We start from the raw sequence: 17,187 nt of genomic DNA on the forward strand, positions 1-17,187 counted from the left end.
ATGCAGGATATCAGATCCCCGACCAGGGTTCGAACCCGTGCCCCCTGCATTGGGAGCGCAGAGTCTTAAGCACTGGGCCGCCAGGGAAGTCCCGGGAGGTTCACTTTCGACAAACGCCTGCACACCTCTTTTTGAGATACGCCTTTTTTGGTGCATGCTGGGAGTCCGTGTCCCTGCCCCTTACCGAGCTCCAGTTCCCTAGGGCCCTGAATTTACTCCCCAGGTGGCCCCATGTCCCAAGCCCCAAGAGGCATGTGTGTTCCTCTTCACTGAGTCTGTGCTTCTGAGAGCTGAGTGGCACTGTCAGTGTTATACTCTCAGGACTGAGAGGTATCTACGAGGTGCTGGCTGTGTATACAGGGAACAGGACACGTGGGCTACGTTACCCACATGTATGCACCTGAAGCCTCTCATGTTGAGGGAGGAAGCTCAGGCTTGCTGCTCTGAGGGTCTGCTGTAGCTCTAACGTATCAGGCTTCTCTGAGTCTCTGAGAGACGGTCCTTAAATCAGGTCAGGGACGAATCCTGCATTTCCTGTTTCTCTGGGTGTTTGTGGGTTTTTCTGTGTCCACACGTATAAAAGATGTTCTCAGTGAGTCCCTCAACCTTGAAAACTTTGTGCTCCTTGTAGGAAAAGACCTGTCTTGTCCCTCTCTGCCTCGTCCAGGAAAGGTTAGGATGTTCTGATATTTTCCTTGCTTATGGCTCCATCATCTGAAAGGATTTGATCGAAAAAATCTCCTTTTATTCCACTACCTGAGAGGTGACCATTGGGAGAAAAACAGAGGGGTAGGGTGGGTGCCGGAGTTGGAAACAGTTTTCTGTACCAGTTAGGGATATTCTAATGACACTAAAGTTAATGATGAAGAATCACTTTTACTCTAAACCACCTATTTTCAGATGCTCATAACTCCAAGGAATACAAATGAGTACACGTTTACAAGTCTAACAGGGCAGGATTCTCAGACAATGGTGTTCTGGGAAATGTGGTATTATCAAGTCCTGTGAATCACATCATATAGTAGGATCTGTTTTGAGGCATAAAATGTACATTTCTTAGAAGTCTGAGCAATGAATTGTGTGTGTTTACAGATAAGGAATTGATATCATCACCAAATCTATGAAGAAAATGAGTTTAAAACGATTCTAAGAGGCACCTAAAAGTTGGCTCTTCCCTCTCTCTCTCTCTCTGTCTCTCTGTCTCATCCAATTAGTTATTTACTCTGCTGCCTTTCTCTCCATTTTCCTGCGTTATTTTAGACCGCATCACTTCCTGACAAATTATGAACTGGTTCATGTATACAGAAGATAATACAGCATATATGTAAGGTATATCATAATAATATAAAAACCTGTGTACCCACCACCAAGCTTGAGAACTAGAACACGGCTAATGCCTTGGAAGCCCACCTGTGCCCTTCCTGCGTCATCCCCTCATTCCTTCCCTGAGGTAACCACGATCCTGAACTTTGTTAATAATTCACTTATTTATACATTCACGGCAGAGGAATGTTCCTTTAAATAATGTTATTTCTTGTCCATTTTGGATTTTATGTGAATGTAATTATACTAGATGTATTACTTGCCTTACTCTTTCTCCCCCCCCCCCAATTTTGTGTTTGTGAGATTTATCCATGTTGATGTGTGCAACTGTAGTAATCAGTTTTCATTGCCGTATAGTTATCCATCGTATGAAAATTCCACAGGGTGTCTATTTCCTGTTGATGGACATGTGGGTTGTTTCCAGTTTTATGCTTTTGCAAATTATCTTGCGACGAATTTTCTCACTCATATCCCCCTATGCCCACATGCAAGAGTTTCTGTAGTTTCTCAGTTGAGGGCAATTTTACGCACTGCCCCCTCCGCCCCAACCAGGGTGACATTTGATAACGTCTGGAAACATTTTGGTTGTCATAACTGAGGGTGTGCTACTGGCATCTAGTGGGTGGAGGCCAAGGATACTGCTAAACATCCTACAATGCACAGGACAGTCCTCTACAACCCAGAATTGTCTTTCCAAAATGTCAACAGCTGAGTAACCCTGATCTAGAGTATAGGCCTAGGCATGAAATTTCTGGGTCGTAGGGTCTGCCCAAGTTCAACCTTACTGGTAACACCAATTATCTTTCAAAACAGTTGTACTAGTTCATACTCCCAACAGCAGAGGATGAGATTTCTATTGGCTCCACATTCTTGCCAACTCTTAGTATCATTACCTTCATTACTTCTTGCCTGAACTTTGCCCTAGTCTCCTAACCTTCTCCTACCTCCATGTCTTTCCCCACAGATACATGCTTCATATACTTGCTAAGTTAACCTTCCTAAAACCCAACTCTGGCCATGCCAAATTCCTGTAAGAAAATTTTGATGACTCTACTGCATACACAATAAACTTGGCATTTAAGACGCACACAAAAGGGCCCACTAGCTCTGTAGACCTAGTAATACCAACTTATTAGGTGGTATTCAAATAAGCCGTGCCCTTTCTCTGCTCTCTGCAGCATGTGTGTTGTTGAACACTTACCCTTTCTTAAGTCAGTTCTACATTCATTTCTAGGTCCATTAATTCAGCCAGTTATTAAATCTTTTAAATTTACTGAGTATTTGTCTTTCTCTGTCTCACTTGTTTCCCTTAACATAATACCCTGCAAGTCCATCCATGTTGCTGCCGATGGCAAAATTCTTTTTTTATGGCTGATTAGTATTCCTTTGTATATATACATCACATCTTCTTTGTCCATTCATCTGTTGACGGACACAGATTGCTTCCATACGCTGGCAATTATAAATGACCATGCTATGAACATTGGGGTGCATGCATCTTTTTGAATTCGTGTTTTTCTTTTTTACAGATATATGCTCAGGAGTGGAATTGCTGGGTCGTATGGTAGATCTATTTTTAGTTTTCTGAGAAATATCCATACTGTTTTCCACAGTGGCTGCACCAATTTACAGTCCCACCAACAGTGTAGGATGGTTGCCTTTTCTCCACGTCCTCTCCAAAATTTGTTACGTGTGTCCTTTTGTGAGGTGATGTCTCATTGTGGTTTTGATTTGCATTTCCCCGACGATTAGTGATGTTGAACATGTGTGCATGTGCCCATTGGCCATCTGCGTTTCCCCAGAGACAGGAGTGGAGACTTCATTATTAAGGCTACAAGAAGCCATCATGGGGGTCTAATCTGGGATGTAATTTGTGTTTTAGAAATGTCACTCTGAAAGCAATGTGAAGAAAGGTCAGCGAGGAGGAAGAATGGAGTGCTCATTATAGGAGTGATTTATGTGAGAGATGCTGAAGTTCTAGACTAAGGTAGGGGTATTGAAAGCACATGAAGAAGTGTGTAGAACTGAAAGGCAACAGTTGATTGGCTATGGGTGATAACTGGATGTGGAGATACGGAAGGTGTTGTAAGCGTAGAAGAATAAGCGGTGGTAGATGTATTGACAACTTAGTATGCCTGAGTGTGATCAGGAAAAGAAGGAAAAGAGGAGAAACCCCAGGGAATTCCCTGGTGGTCCAGTGGTTAGGACTCGACAGTGGCCCGTGGCCCGGGTTCGATCCCTGTTCTGGGAACTACGATCCCAGCAAGCTGCGCGGCACGGCCAGGAAAAAAAAAAAAAAAGAAACCCGAAACCAAATCAATGGTGACACGAGGGAGAGATAGAAGAGGGAGAGTGCAGATGGGCAAAAACCAGAGAGGCCAAGGAATAGGAGGGCTCAGTGAGATAAAAGAACACGTGTAGAGAGAGTAGAAGAATGAGAGAGCAGCATGGCTAGGCGCTTGCGGTCCAAGACTGGGATATTTTCATTTTAGAAGTGAGAGGTAGAGTAGTTTAGGGTAAAGAATAAACCAAAGTGTGTCCCCACCCCTCCCCGCCCATATACACTGCAGATGCTTGGACAAAATGATCGGAAATGACCTTTTCATTTTTGACAAGCAAGTATTGTCTCTACGAGGATGCCTGAGTGACCAGAGACAAGGGGTGCAGGATTAAGAGCAGTAGGGCTGGGCTCAGCTGACCCACTGCTGTTGTGATGGTTAGTTATAGAGGGATCCCCCACGTAAGTATGTGGCTTAGTTCTATGTGGATCCGCCCCGTAAGTGAGAAGAAAGCACTTACTGCAATAGAAGGAAAAAGAGGGGGAAAGGAGAGGGGAAACGAAGGTGTGAAGATGCTCTGCTGGTGAAGAGAAGGAAGGAAATTAAGAGAAACATTTTAAAAACGTGTGATTCTAAAATGGTTGAAAAGAAAAAGTGGGGTGCTTGAGAAGGGGTCGAGGTGGGGTAAAGAGTTCAGTTTTTAGCTGTACAAAACACTCAGCCACCCCAGGAAGTTCCATGCAACTAAAGCTTTGCAATATGCTGGGCACAAGCAGTCCCAGCTCTTCTCACCAAATACTGAAGGAAAGGGGAAGGGGGAGAATGTTTGTTTGAATATTCTAGTTGACCAAGAGTGAACCTGAAATCCATTTTGATTTCAACACTTTTAAATGGCATGCCTCACGAGGTCCAGCGCTGGTGAATATGACTGAGGTTTATCTGTTCATTGCCCATCTGGCTTATGTGCTCTGAAGAAGCCTCTTTCTGACCTTGCTTCATCAAGGTACCAAGATGGGAAGGACGAAGGGTAGTGAATGAGTGGAAGCATTTCCTCTTTCTCTGAGATATTTCTATTCTATGTGGCAATGTTCAGGGTAGCGGAAAGAAGAGAAGGCCTCTAGCAAAAATGTAAGGCTTTTTTCCCCCACATGCTGGGGCCAGAATGCTGGAGCATTACAGTGGCCTGCTCTCCAGGGGCTCACTGCCTTGAAGATCCGATACACTGACCGTTGCCTTCTTTTCCCCTTCAATGCTGTCAGCCAAGAACCCTCACTTCAACTGTGCATCCCTTAGCTATGGGAGGGGGGCTCCTGGAGCCCAATTTCTGTCCTGATGACGGGCCAGAGCCGGGCCACGACATGCACAGGTTGAACCTCCTCTATCCCTTCCAGAGGACAGGCGCTCTGGTTGACTGGAGGCCCGAGGGTCTGGGAATGACCACCAGTCAACTATGTCCTGATTCCTCAGAGGTGTCCAGATCTTTCAAACTGCAGATTCAGCCCGGGCGGTCAAATTACTCCTTTCACCACAAAAAGCAAACTCTTGGGCATACGCTGTTTCAAGTGAAAAGCACATTTTGCGTTTTTGCAGAGGGGAGGCGCAGGGCGGGGTGCCCCACGCCGCCGACCCCAGGCCCAGCTCTCCAGCTGCCAGGGAGCTGGAGCTGGGACTGACCAAGGAATGACTGCGGACGCCAGAAGGAGCAGAGGGCTGGGCGGCGCACAGGCTGCGGTAGGAGGCGGGACCGCGCATCTCGTTCAATGGGTCCCGGCGCCTGCCGGATTGGCTAAGCTCGCTTGCCGTCGGGGTGGGCGGAGCCAGTTGTGCGCCGGGCTTGGGGCCCGCCCAGCGGCAGCCGGACGTGCTTCAGACCCCGCGCTCTGGGCAGCGGCTGGGTGCGTGGTCCGGTTGCTGCGTGGAGTGAAGCTGCTGGGCTGCTGCTCTTCTTGCCGCTCCCTGGCTCAGGGCCGCTGGTCGACCCCCACCCTCCCCACTCCCCTTGGCCTCGATGTTCTCACCTTACAGGTGGCTCTTGGCCGAAGCACGAGGTCCGCGCCCCGCTCCTCTTGGTTATCCCGCTCCCCCCCCCCCCCACCTCGTCTCTCTTCCTCCCGGTCCGCAGCGGTCTCCAGGGTTCTCCGACGGTCGGAGCTCTGGCGTCCCGACATGCGGCGGGCCGCTGTGCTCCTGCTGCTCATCAGGACCCGGCCCTTGGAGGGCGACGACCCGAAACCCAGCTGGAAATTCCGCTTTGATTTCTAACCTCTCCTCGTCTGATGTTCCTGACGTCGTTCTGGACTTCTTCGATTGGTAAGCGGGGTCGGCAGGCTGCCATGAGCTGGGAGGGCGGTGGGTGAGTGGGCGACCTCTTAGAAGGAGACGGCTGGAGCCGATGTGGGCCTGCGCTTTTGAACCGCTGCCCACGCGCGCTGCCTGCTGGCCAGTCCCTAGAGGAGTTGGTGGTGGGGATGGGGACGACCAGCTGCGATGGAGCCCCCTTGCTTCAGCCCCTCTGTTGCTGTGGTGCCTAATAGCGCTGAAGTGGCGGGGTTCGGGGAACTACCGCCCCAGGGTCCACCCCTCCATCTCCAGGGACTGAGTTCTCCTCAGCCAGGTATACTGGCCCCTGTGTGTGAGTGCGCGGGGAGGGGGTGATGGTGCGGTGAGGGCTAAAGGCAGTATTCTGTGCTGAGCTGACGGCTGGTAAAACTGGGAGGGCCTCGACCGGCCTAATCCCAGATTCCGCTCCCCACTCTGCTCCGCCAGATAGGGTCCTCTAGCAACAACGCTTCTTATTAAATGCACCAGATGCATTCCTGCTTATTATCCCTGAATAGTGTTTCCTTGTCAGCCAGCAGAACGATTCAAGCAAGCCAATCACATCCTTGCTTAGGAACCAGGGGGTACCTCACCCTCGTGATACTGCAAAGCCCGCTTCCCCCAGACCCTTCTGGTTCACGCTGTTCCAGAATGCAACCCCCATGTGTCCTGCATGGCCTGCGATGTCCTCCTCTCCTGGGCTGCCCAAGAGGTGGGTCACTGGGCCTCCGACCCTGTCCCCATAACCACCCAGAAGGTCTGGACCACTCATGATTAGATGGAGATAAAACCCACAGCTGTAAATTTGCACTGCTAGAAATCTAAAATATTCTGAGGGAATTTGTACAGAGAGAAAAGACAAAATAATAATAATTCCATGCAGCGCAAGTGGCAGCACCCTAGCAGAAGATGTTTTCAGTCCACCCACCTCTGGCTTGGGGGCCCAGCAATCTTCTGCTGTGCCACTCTGTTGCCTATGCCTGTGTTGCAGTGAAAATCCTGATCATCCTAATGATAGGGAAGAGCAACCATGGCACTTTTGTGACACGGTGATGAAATTAAACCCAACTTAAGCCAGAGTCCTTAAAACTTATTAAGCAACCATTGCCATAGGGGAGGCCCCTAACCCTAATGAAACTGATTTGATGCTGTCTGAAGGAAGAAATCTATAAATATGAGCAGATTAGAGAGGACACCCCCTCACACACACACACACAAAGTACATCCAGTGACAAACGAGCAAGCAAAAAGAATCAGAGAGAATGAAATTAGAAAACTTCAATACAGAGGGAGGCAACAATTAAATCGATACAAAGGTGCACAATTTAATCCAGTTGGAAATCTAGAATTTGCTAAAAGAATTTATACCTGGTAAGACCTTTGTCCTTGGCAGACATCTGTCTTCTCACTGTGTCCTCACATGGCCTTTTCTTTGTTCAGTGTGGGGAGACAGAGAGCTCTGTGGCATCTGTTCCTTTTCTTATAAGGATACCCCCCCTATTGGATTAGAGCTCCAAGCTTATGACCTCGTTTAACCTTGAAGGCCATATCTCCAAATATAGTCACATTGGGGGTTAGGGCTTCAACATACCAATTTGGGGGGAACAGAATTCAGTCCATAACATTTTTTTTTTTTTTTTACTTTTGGCTGTGTTGGGTCTTCGTTGCTGCACGCGGGCTTTCTCTAGTTGCGGCGAATGGGGGCTCCTCTTCGTTGAGGTACACGGGCTTCTCACCGTGGTGGCGTCTCTTGTTGTGGGGCATGGGCTCTAGGTGCGCGGGCTTCAGTAGTTGTGGCCCACGGGCTCAGTAGTTGTGGTTTGCGGGCTCTAGAACTCAGGCTCAGTAGTTGTGGCGCACAGGCTTGCTCCGCGGCACGTGGGATCTTCCCAGACCAGGGCTTGAACCCGTGTCCCCTGCATTGGCAGGCAGATTCTCAACCACTGCGCCACCAGGGAAGCCCTATATATTTTATATATAGTAGTTTATATCTGCTAATCACAAACTCCTAATTTATCCCTTCCCCACCCCCTTTCCCCTTTGGTAAACATAAGTTTGTTTTCTATGTCTGTGAGTCTGTTTCTGTTTTGTAAATATCAATAAGTTCATTTGTATCATTTTGTATTAGATTCCACATGTAAGTGATATCATATGATACTTGTTGTGGCTCACGGGCTCTAGAGCACGGGCTCAGTAGTTGTGGCGCACGGGCTTAGTTGTTCTGGATCTTCCCAGACCAGGGCTCGAACCCGTGTCCCCTGCGTTGGCAGGTGGATTCTTAACCACTGCGCCATCAGGGAAGCCCTCAGATGAATTCTTAAGAAGAATTCATTTATATGTCTTTTATATATATATGATATGTTCTTGATCCTTTCATCTGCCCAAAACACTTAGGTTGTCTCCATTCCTTGGCTATTGTGAATAATGCTGCAATGAGCATAAGAGAGCAGAGCAGAAATCACCTCCTTTGGATCTGTTTTCAGGAGTGGGATTGCTGGCTGATCTGCTAGTTCTATTTTCAATCTTTTGAGGAACCTCCATACCGTTGTCCATAGTGGCCGCACCATTTTACTTTCCCACCAACAGGGCACGAGGGTTCCCTTTTTACCACACTCTTGCCAACACTTGCTATCTCTTGTCCTTTTGAAAATAGCCATCCTAATAGGTGTGATGTCTTAATTACAGTTTGATTTGCATTTCCCTCAGGGTTAGTGATGTTGAACACATTTTCCTATACCTATTGGCCAGTTGTATGTCTTCTTTGGAAAAATGTATATTCAGACTGTGTACCCTTTTATTAATTATTTGTTGGTTTTGTGTTTGTTTTTTTGTTTTTTTTTTTGATGTTGAGTTGATTGAATTCCTTATATATTTTGCATATTATCCCCTCAACAGATAACATGATTTGCAAATGTTTTCTTCTGCTTCATAGGTCAGTTGCCTTTTCATTTTGTCGATTGTTTCCTTTGCTGTGCAGAAGCTTTTTAGTTTGATGTAGTCCACTTGTTTATTTTGTTTTTGTTGCCTTTGTTTTGGTGTCAGTTCAAAAAAAAATCATTGCCATAACCTATGTCAAGGAGCTTACCCCTGTGTTTTCCTCTAGGAGTTTTACAGATTCAGGCCTTACGTTTAAGTCTTTAATCCATTTGGAGTTCATTTTGGGGTATGGTGTAAGATAAGGGTCCAATATAGTATCTTTGCATGTGGATATCCAGTTTTCCCAGCACCATTTATTGAAGAGACTCTCCTGTCCTCGTTGTGTGTTCTTGTCAAATAGTTGAGCATATATGTGTGGGTTGATTTCTGGGCTCTATATTTTGTTCCATTGGTCTATGTCTATATCTGTTCTTATGCCAGTACCATGCTGTTTTGATTACTATACCTTTGTAAAATAATGAAATCAGGAAGCATGATGCCTCCAGGTTTAGGTTTGTTATTTGGGGGGTGGTTCATCAAAGGGTACAAATGATCAGTTATAAGATAAATACATTCTAGGGATCTAATGTACAGCATGCTGATATAATTTAAGATGTTGTGTGGTATGCTGGAGACTTGCTGAGACAGTAGATCTTAGTTTTATCCCACACACCACCCCCCAAAAACCTTTAGCTATGTGAGGTGATAGATGTATTAATCAGTTTCACTGTGGTAATCATTTAACAATGTATACATACATCAAGCATCACACTGTTCACCGTGAATATAGAAATTTTATTTGTAAATTATACTTCCATAAAGTTGGAGGGGATGGGAGGAATGTGTGTCCTGTTCACATGGAAAAAATTAATTACTCTAAACTGTCAGAGGTAAAGCACAGGATTTGGGTTACTAGAAGAATACATTTTAAGTCAACTGTCTTCAATAAACTCAATGAGCGAAAGGAAACAATGATCAAAGAACTAGGAAACAATGAGAAAGATGTATCACAAAGAGACAGATATTATAAATAGGGACAAAATAAAAGTTCTTCGGCTGCAAAGCACAGTAAGTGAAATGAAAAATTAATAAAAGATGTCCAACAGCAAATTTGACCAGGAGAAAAAGAATCAGCGAGTTTTAAAAGGTTAGTTGAACTATCCAGTCTCTGGAAAGGAAAAGAGGAGCAGAAAAGCAAAGAATGAAGAATAATGAGCAAAGCCTATGAGACTTATGTGCATCAGCAAGCTTATCAATGTACACATAATGACACTTGCAGAGGCAGAGGAGAGAGAGAAAGGGGCAGGAAATCATTGAAGAAATGATGCCTGAAAACCTCCAAACTCGGAGGAAAGACATGACTCTACACACCCAAGAAGTTCCACAAACTCCAAGCAGGATAAAATCAGAGATCCCCACCTAGGCACACCATGCTCAAATTATCAAAAGTCAAAGACAAAGAGTGAACCTTGAAAACAGCAATAGAAACAACTCCTCACCTACAAGTATTCCTCAGTAAGATTTGTGCCCATTTCTCTACAGAAACCATAGAGGACAGCTGGCATTGGAATGACATATTAAAAGCGTAGAACAAATGAACAAAAATACCCTTTCAACCAAGAATTCTATATGTGGGGAAAACGAAGGGGAGTTAAAGACATTCCAAGACAAACAAAAACTGAGAGAGTACATAGCTAGTAAGCTTGCCCTACAGAAAGTACTAAAAGGAGTCCTTCAGGCTGAATTGAAATAATGCTGGGCACCTATCTGAAGCAATATGAAGAAATAAACCACAAAGGCCAAGGTAACTACACAGGTAAACGCAAAAGCCAGTATTGCTGTACTTTTGGTTTGTATCTCCTCTTTTTGTTCTCATATATGATTGAAAATACAAATGTATAAAGCATTAACTATAAATCTCTGTTAATGGGCACCAAATATACAAACATGCCATGTGTCACCATAATTAAATAAAGAAATGTGGCAGAGCTGGGGAAAAGCAGAGTTTTTGAATACTATTGCAACTATCTCCGTATTAATACAAACTTGATTATTATAAAGTTAAGATATTAATTGTAACTCCCAGTGTAACCACCGACACTGCCCCCACAAAAAGCTCCAGCACTATAAAAAAACTAAAAAAGGTACAGAGAAAGGAGTGATAAAGAATCACTTTGTACACTAGAAAAATGAAATTAATAACAGCGAAATACAGTAATTGAGGGGTGAAGGAACAAAAAAAGGCTGACATGTGGAAAATAAATAGGAAAAGGTCAGGAAAAGTCTTTCCCTGTCAGTAATCAATACAATAACCATAGATAAAACTGTTCAACGAAAAGACAGCACAAGTGAGTGAACTTCAGGCAGTCACCTTAGCGCTGGATGCTCTGGCCAACAGTTAGCCCCGTCTGCACATTTTCATAGACAATCAGGCCATTGTCGTCGGTCTGGCTGTCTGGTCCGGCCCATGGCAGCAACGACGTTTCCTTGTGTAAAACTGTCCTGTCCCCTTTGGGGTAAAGAGCCCTGGGAATCTCTTGGCCCACAGACTCCCAACTTATAAATCCAGGTCACACGTGTCTCTATATATACTAAAGCCACTATGCAGGGCTTTGCCAAGACCCTCCTTCTTGGCTTTGGAGTTCCGGGCCTTATTGATGGTGACCGAGGCATGCATTTTACTTCTCAGGATACACAACGCTGGGCTCTTGAACGGCATTCAGTGGACCTTTTGCCTCCCTACCCGGCCTTAGGCTGCAGGACTCAGAGTTCCAGAGTGGCTTACTTCCACAAGTTCAAATTCCATTACACGAAAATGGCACGTTTCAGTCGCCAGTCACACGCCAGAGGTGAATTGTAGTATAGCGTCTGACTGCGTCCTTTGATGTTTGACTGCTGAGGGCTTTTAAACGTCAAGCCTCCCTCTTCCCCAATGCCCCACACTCTCTCCTTTGGCGCGGTTGTAGGGTGGAGGGGAGGAGGAGTGGGCGTCAAACTACACTAGCTACTGCCAGCACAAGGGAACTGTCATGCTGGCCCCATCCACTAATCACAGTAGAACTCCCAAAGCAATTTCTTCCTTTCCTGACTCTCTCAAGTCTTTTTTGGAGCAGCTTGAAAAGGCTACCCTGCTCTCCCCCCAGAAGCCTCCTCATGTAAGGAATACACTTTGCATCGCGTCTCGGTAGTGTGTGTGTGTGTGTGTGTGTGTGTGTGTGTGTGTGTGGTGTCACCAGTCTTGATTGACCTTTGAACCCAACTTGGGGTAGGGGTCCATACTGACTCAGGGTGGCAACAACAGCTCTTCTCGCCAACCTTCCCAGGAGCGCAGTGCAGAATGTGTGCTTCCCATCCGTGAAACGTTAGGGTCTGTCAAATTAGATGTCCTGGATCCCAAGGCGGTGTGCTTACTGGAAGTAAGGGACATAGCTTATGTTCTCCTGAACGTGAAGTTACAGCTAACACCCACTCTTGCTTCTGTGCCCAGCGACAATAGTAAGTGGGATTAGCATAAAATAGTTGCCGATTTCTTCCTCGTTTTAAGCATTCGTTACCCTTGACCACTCGGCTAAGTGGGGCTGAGTACAACAAAAAGTCTCGGACTGTTGACCGAGAAATCATTCTAGGAAGCCTGTCCTGTTAACGTGTGCCATGCTGTATTAGTCTGCTCAGGCTGCCCTGCCCTAATAAAATGCCATAGGCTGGGCGGCTTAAACAAGACATTGGTTTATTTCCTACAGTTCTGGAGGCTAGGAAGCCCAAGGTCAGGGTGCCAGCATGGTGGAGTTCTTGGTGAGGGCCCTCGTTTTGGCTTGAAGATAGCCGCCTTCTTCCTGTGGCTTCACGTTGGGGTGGTGGGCGGAGAGCACCATCTATGGTCTCTTCCTGTAAGGGCAGTGATCCCAACGTGTGGACCGCAGCCTCCTGACCTTACCGAAACTGAATGACCTACCAAAGACCCAGTCTCCAAATACCATCTCCTGGGGGCGGGGTGGGGTGGGGGACGGGCTTCATCGTATGAATTGGGGAGGCAGGGGATGTACACAATCCAGTGCAGAGCAGGTGCTCAGCCCAGTCTTTTTTTTTTTTTTTTTTTCAGCCCAGTCTTTAAAAGAAGTATCTCTCTCTGTCTCTGTCTCTGTCTCTGTGTCTCTCTCTTCCCTCTCTCTCTCTGTCTTCACTTCTTGGCGGCTGGAAGTGAATTGGGGAGCCCTGATGAAACACTGTCCGGCTCCTGTCTTTACTGCTTTCTCTCCACTCTCCATTCTCACTGCATCCATATCGACTTTGTATGTCCTTTTCTAAGTAGCTTTAACCGCATTAAAACCTCCAAATTCTCTTGCTCTCTCTTGTGGGAGGTTTTAAGCGTTGCTGAGATTTGATCTATACACCTTCTCTCTCTCTCTCGTTTTTGAACTAAGTGTGTCTCAGTCAGCGTGAGCTGCCCCAGGGTGGCAATTGGGGAACACATGCAGGTTCCCATACCCCAGGGCGCCGCCCTATAGGGACACTGTAGCTTTGCTCTTGCAGTGGTGGAATGAAAAGGAAGGGATTCCTGTGGGCTCACGGAGGCTCAGGGTGAGCTGGGCCTTTAAGGCTTCCAGGGAAGCTGAAGACCTTGGTCACTCATTGGACGGCGGTGCTGTCAATCCTTGGCTGCTGGCAAATGAGCTTAGAGCCGGCGCTGGAGGAAGTGGCCCTTGGTTGACCCTTCCAAGGTCCGCCTCCCGTCGCCAGCCAGTCAGGCTCTTTCCCGCCCTGTGCGCAGCGGCCTCGGCGCAGTCTCGGTGGGGCGCTCCACAGGCCGGCGGTCTGCCCTTCCCGTGGCGGGGCCCCCAGAGGCATCTTCGCAGACTCTTGTCCCCTGTGCAGCCGGCTTCTCTGCAGCCCCCACCCCGTGCCGGAGGCCCCGCTGCCAACAGCGTCCCCTCCCTCAGCGATACTCAGCCCGGCGGCCGCCATCTTCCCCGCGATCTTCACTGCAGCCCGATCCGTGTGTGGCGCGTCCGTCCTGCCATGTCTGCCACAGAGGAGCGAGGGCCGATCCCAGGTGGCCAGGCCGGAGCTGGTGGCGGGGCGGGTGGCGACCCCAGTCCCCTCGGGGTCCGCGCATCCCCTTCGGGAGGGATGGATGGAGCCGAGGGGGCCGCGGCCCTTCTGGCCTCCCTGGGGCTCTCCAGAGCCCTTCACGGGGAGGATGGTGGGCAGGAGGCCGCCCAGGCCGCAGTGGAAGAAGACTGGGATGTAGAGCTGGTTGAGGAGGAGGAGGAGGAGGAGGAGGAGGAGGAGGAGGAGGAGGAGGTGGAGGAGGAGGAGGAGGAGACGGAGGAGGAGGAGGAGGAGGAGGAGGAAATTTTTGAATTAGAGATCGAGGACCAGGAGGAGGATGAGTACCAGTCAGAAGAGGGAGACGAAACTGAGGAAGAGGTCGAGGAGGAGGAAGAGACACAAGAGGAGGACGAGAATGGGCACGAGGGCGCGGGAGTGGTCGCGGGCCACGGGCCCCCCATGGCGCAGTTTCAGTCCCTGTTCCGGGATCCGGTCCATTGCCGTGTGCACCACAGCCACTACAACTACCGTGTCCTGGTCGGGCCCCACGCCGGCCGCGTGATGGTCAGGCGCCGCTCCCGACGGCTCTCGGACCCTGCAGAGGATGCCGCGCCTCCTCAGGAGCAGGAAGACCTGGGAGAGGCAGGTGAGGTCTGGCGGGGCGGGTACCAGGCAGAGGGCACCCCGCCCTGGGAGCCGCAGGAACCTGCAGAGGGGGCGGCATCCCAGAAGGCAGAGGAACCGGCGGCGGCGGCCGAGTTCTGGGCGGGCGAGGTCCTGGCTGATGCCTCCGAGTCCTGGGAGGCTGGGGCGTGTGGACCTGACGACGGGGCCGAGGCTGGCGAGGGGCGGCCCAGTCCCCAGGCCCTTGCAGCCCCTGCTGGGGCATCGGCCTGAAAGGCAGGCCGCGCTCAGCGCTGGCCTCTGGCGGTTAAGCAGCGGGTCAAAGCTCTCAAAAACCTTCAGGCACGATATGCACAAGTAGAAGCCCAATTCTCTAAAGACCTTTATGATCTTGAGAAAAAGTATGCTGCTCTCTACCAACCTAGGGGCGAACAAATGGCATGCCTCACTTTTGGTTGACGGGCTTCTAAAAATGTAAAGATTCTCAGTAGGATGACCTGAGAAAATGATGAAAGGTCACAGGGGCACTTTTCAGTGGTTGAGGAATCAGTGAGCTTCGCGGTAGAACTTGTCTTTAAATCGGGTGAACATTTTCCAGTGACGTTCTGGCAGAAACATACAAAAATGCTCTGAGAATCAAATGATTTCGATCCCTTCTCCAAAGGGCCAGAAATAATCAGCAGCACAGTGTGTGAGATCTACTGGAAGGAGGGGAAAAATGTTGTGAAAACTGTCAAGCAGCAGAACTGTGAGGCCCATGGAAGTGTTGTATCAACCAGTAGGAACATGGCCAGCTCTTCTTTTTATTTATTTATTTATTTATTTATTTATTTATTTATTTATGTTTTGACATATTTCTCTTCTCCAGAACCTCCTGAGGGCAGAGAACTAAATTCTGCTGCTGATTTTAAATCGGGAAATGTTTCCCACCACCTTGTGATGCCAAAGTCCGTATCATTCGACACTAAAGAAGAGAGTGCACATCAGTATGAAAATGCTGAGGAAGAGAAAGAGGATGGAAAGGAAAAAGCAGAAGAAGGACCCAAAGTGGGTACGGTCTCAGCAGAGGGCAGCTCTGGAGAATACAGGTATTATTGTATAGTGCAACCATTCCTGACATATACCTGTTACTAACAGCTTTATGTTTTGTTTTGTTTTGTTTACATACTTAATTTATTTTTGGTTTATTTTTTTAACATCTTTATTGGAGTATAATTGCTTTACAGTGGTGTGTTAGTTTCTGCTTTATAACAAAGTCAATCAGCTATACGTATACCTATATCCCCATATCTCCTCCCTCTTGCGTCTCCCTCCCATCCTCCCTATCCCACCCCTCTAGGTGGTCACAGAGCTCCGAGCTGATCTCCCTGTGCTATGCAGCTGCTTCCCACTAGCTATCTATCGTGTTTTAAATTTTTTTTGTAAAGTAAATAAGAAAAAATTGTTGAAATTTAGTTTTGGAAAAACAGTTTAATGTTACTAATGGACTTGTATTCTAGATGATATAGAAGGAAGTGTGTTCTGAAAAGTATTTCATTTGCAGCCGCAAGTCCTTTGTCCTGTAGCTTTAAGACTACTACAGATGGGAAATTTATCAGACCTGGAAATAGAGACCTATATGTTTTTAGAGGTCTAAAATATAGAGACCTATATTTTTAGAGAATGGTCACCAGAAGAAGCAGCTAAAGCGAGTAAGCTGTGCACTAGCGGTACCTTCATCCCCTGGCCACAGAAATGGAGTCTCTTGGAATAACAATGCCTTTGAGAAGGTGACTCCTTACAAAGTAGTAAAACGTTAAGGATTTCACATAAGACTGCATTTCATGAGTAGTTCACAAATATTAGTTCAATTTAGATTTTTTATTCAAAAGAAGAGAAAATTAGCCATAGTAAGATTATTGGCTATCCCTGAGTCGGTAATTCAATCTTAGTTTCTCCTTCCTCTACCCATTCATCTTTTCCTTTCTCTGTCTCATCTCTCTCTCTCTCTCAGTATCACGCTCTTTCTTTCTCCCTTTCTTAATGTTCACACCTGTGGATGTTTGATAACAGCCTCATTCTCATTTTACAGATACGGAAACTGAAGGTCTGGGATTATAAGGGATTTATGATTTGTGTAAGGAGCATAGGCTCTTAAGGTGGAAAGACATTTAAATGGCAGAGTGGCCTCTCAAGAAAAAAATCTAGCATTTATAGTGGTGGGCAAGAGAGAGATGAGGTTGGTGTGATGAAATGATGTGCACCCTGACAACCAAGGCTCTGGGTTACAAGAAGAAAACATCTTGTTCTCTCCTTGGAGAGCCAACAGATGTACATAGTATTGACTCATATTTAGAAAGTCCCTGCTGCATGTTATTGGTGTACAATTGTTAATTGACTCTTATCCCATCCTACAGTTGGAAGGCATAAAAAGAAGTGGACGGCGAAAGAAGAGATGAATTTGTTCTTCACGGATATTCTAGTTTTCATTAGCCCACAATGCAAATTTTGTTCCAAAGTTCAGCATCCCAAAATGATATTAAGTGACATCTGACTTTATTCTGACCTTTTACAGATAAATTTGATAGTATTGTTCACATTGAAAATAAAAGCTTGTTTGACATGAATAAGCTGCAGATTTTTTTTTTAACCTAAATAACACTGACTCCAACGTATCTTTGTTCTATTTCTTTCGGCC

General features: G+C 47.0%; 1 protein-coding gene across 6 annotated transcripts; it reads left to right on the plus strand.

Annotated features, from left to right (window-relative positions):
* Positions 1 to 5,284: 5,284 nt before the first annotated feature.
* Positions 5,285 to 17,119, plus strand: LOC309620627 (uncharacterized protein). 6 transcript variants are annotated; one of them, XM_082377426.1, is made up of 5 exons: positions 5,307 to 5,912; positions 13,710 to 13,887; positions 14,205 to 14,532; positions 15,379 to 15,598; positions 16,907 to 17,119. In XM_082377426.1, the coding sequence occupies exons 1-5, from the start codon at positions 5,611 to 5,613 to the stop codon at positions 16,917 to 16,919; spliced, it is 1,041 nt and encodes a 346-aa protein (XP_082233552.1). In that variant the 5' UTR covers positions 5,307 to 5,610; the 3' UTR covers positions 16,920 to 17,119. The 6 variants fall into 6 exon arrangements, with proteins under 6 accessions (XP_082233551.1, XP_082233552.1, XP_082233553.1 ...); XM_082377425.1 differs by lacking the exons at positions 15,379 to 15,598; positions 16,907 to 17,119 and having other exon boundaries at positions 5,285 to 5,912; positions 14,205 to 15,372; XM_082377427.1 differs by lacking the exons at positions 5,307 to 5,912; positions 15,379 to 15,598; positions 16,907 to 17,119 and having other exon boundaries at positions 12,521 to 14,090; positions 14,121 to 15,372.
* Positions 17,120 to 17,187: the final 68 nt, after the last annotated feature.

Source organism: Balaenoptera borealis (genome assembly GCF_965194805.1).
Source record: "Balaenoptera borealis genome assembly, chromosome: X".
Taxonomy (NCBI): Eukaryota; Metazoa; Chordata; class Mammalia; order Artiodactyla; family Balaenopteridae; genus Balaenoptera; species Balaenoptera borealis.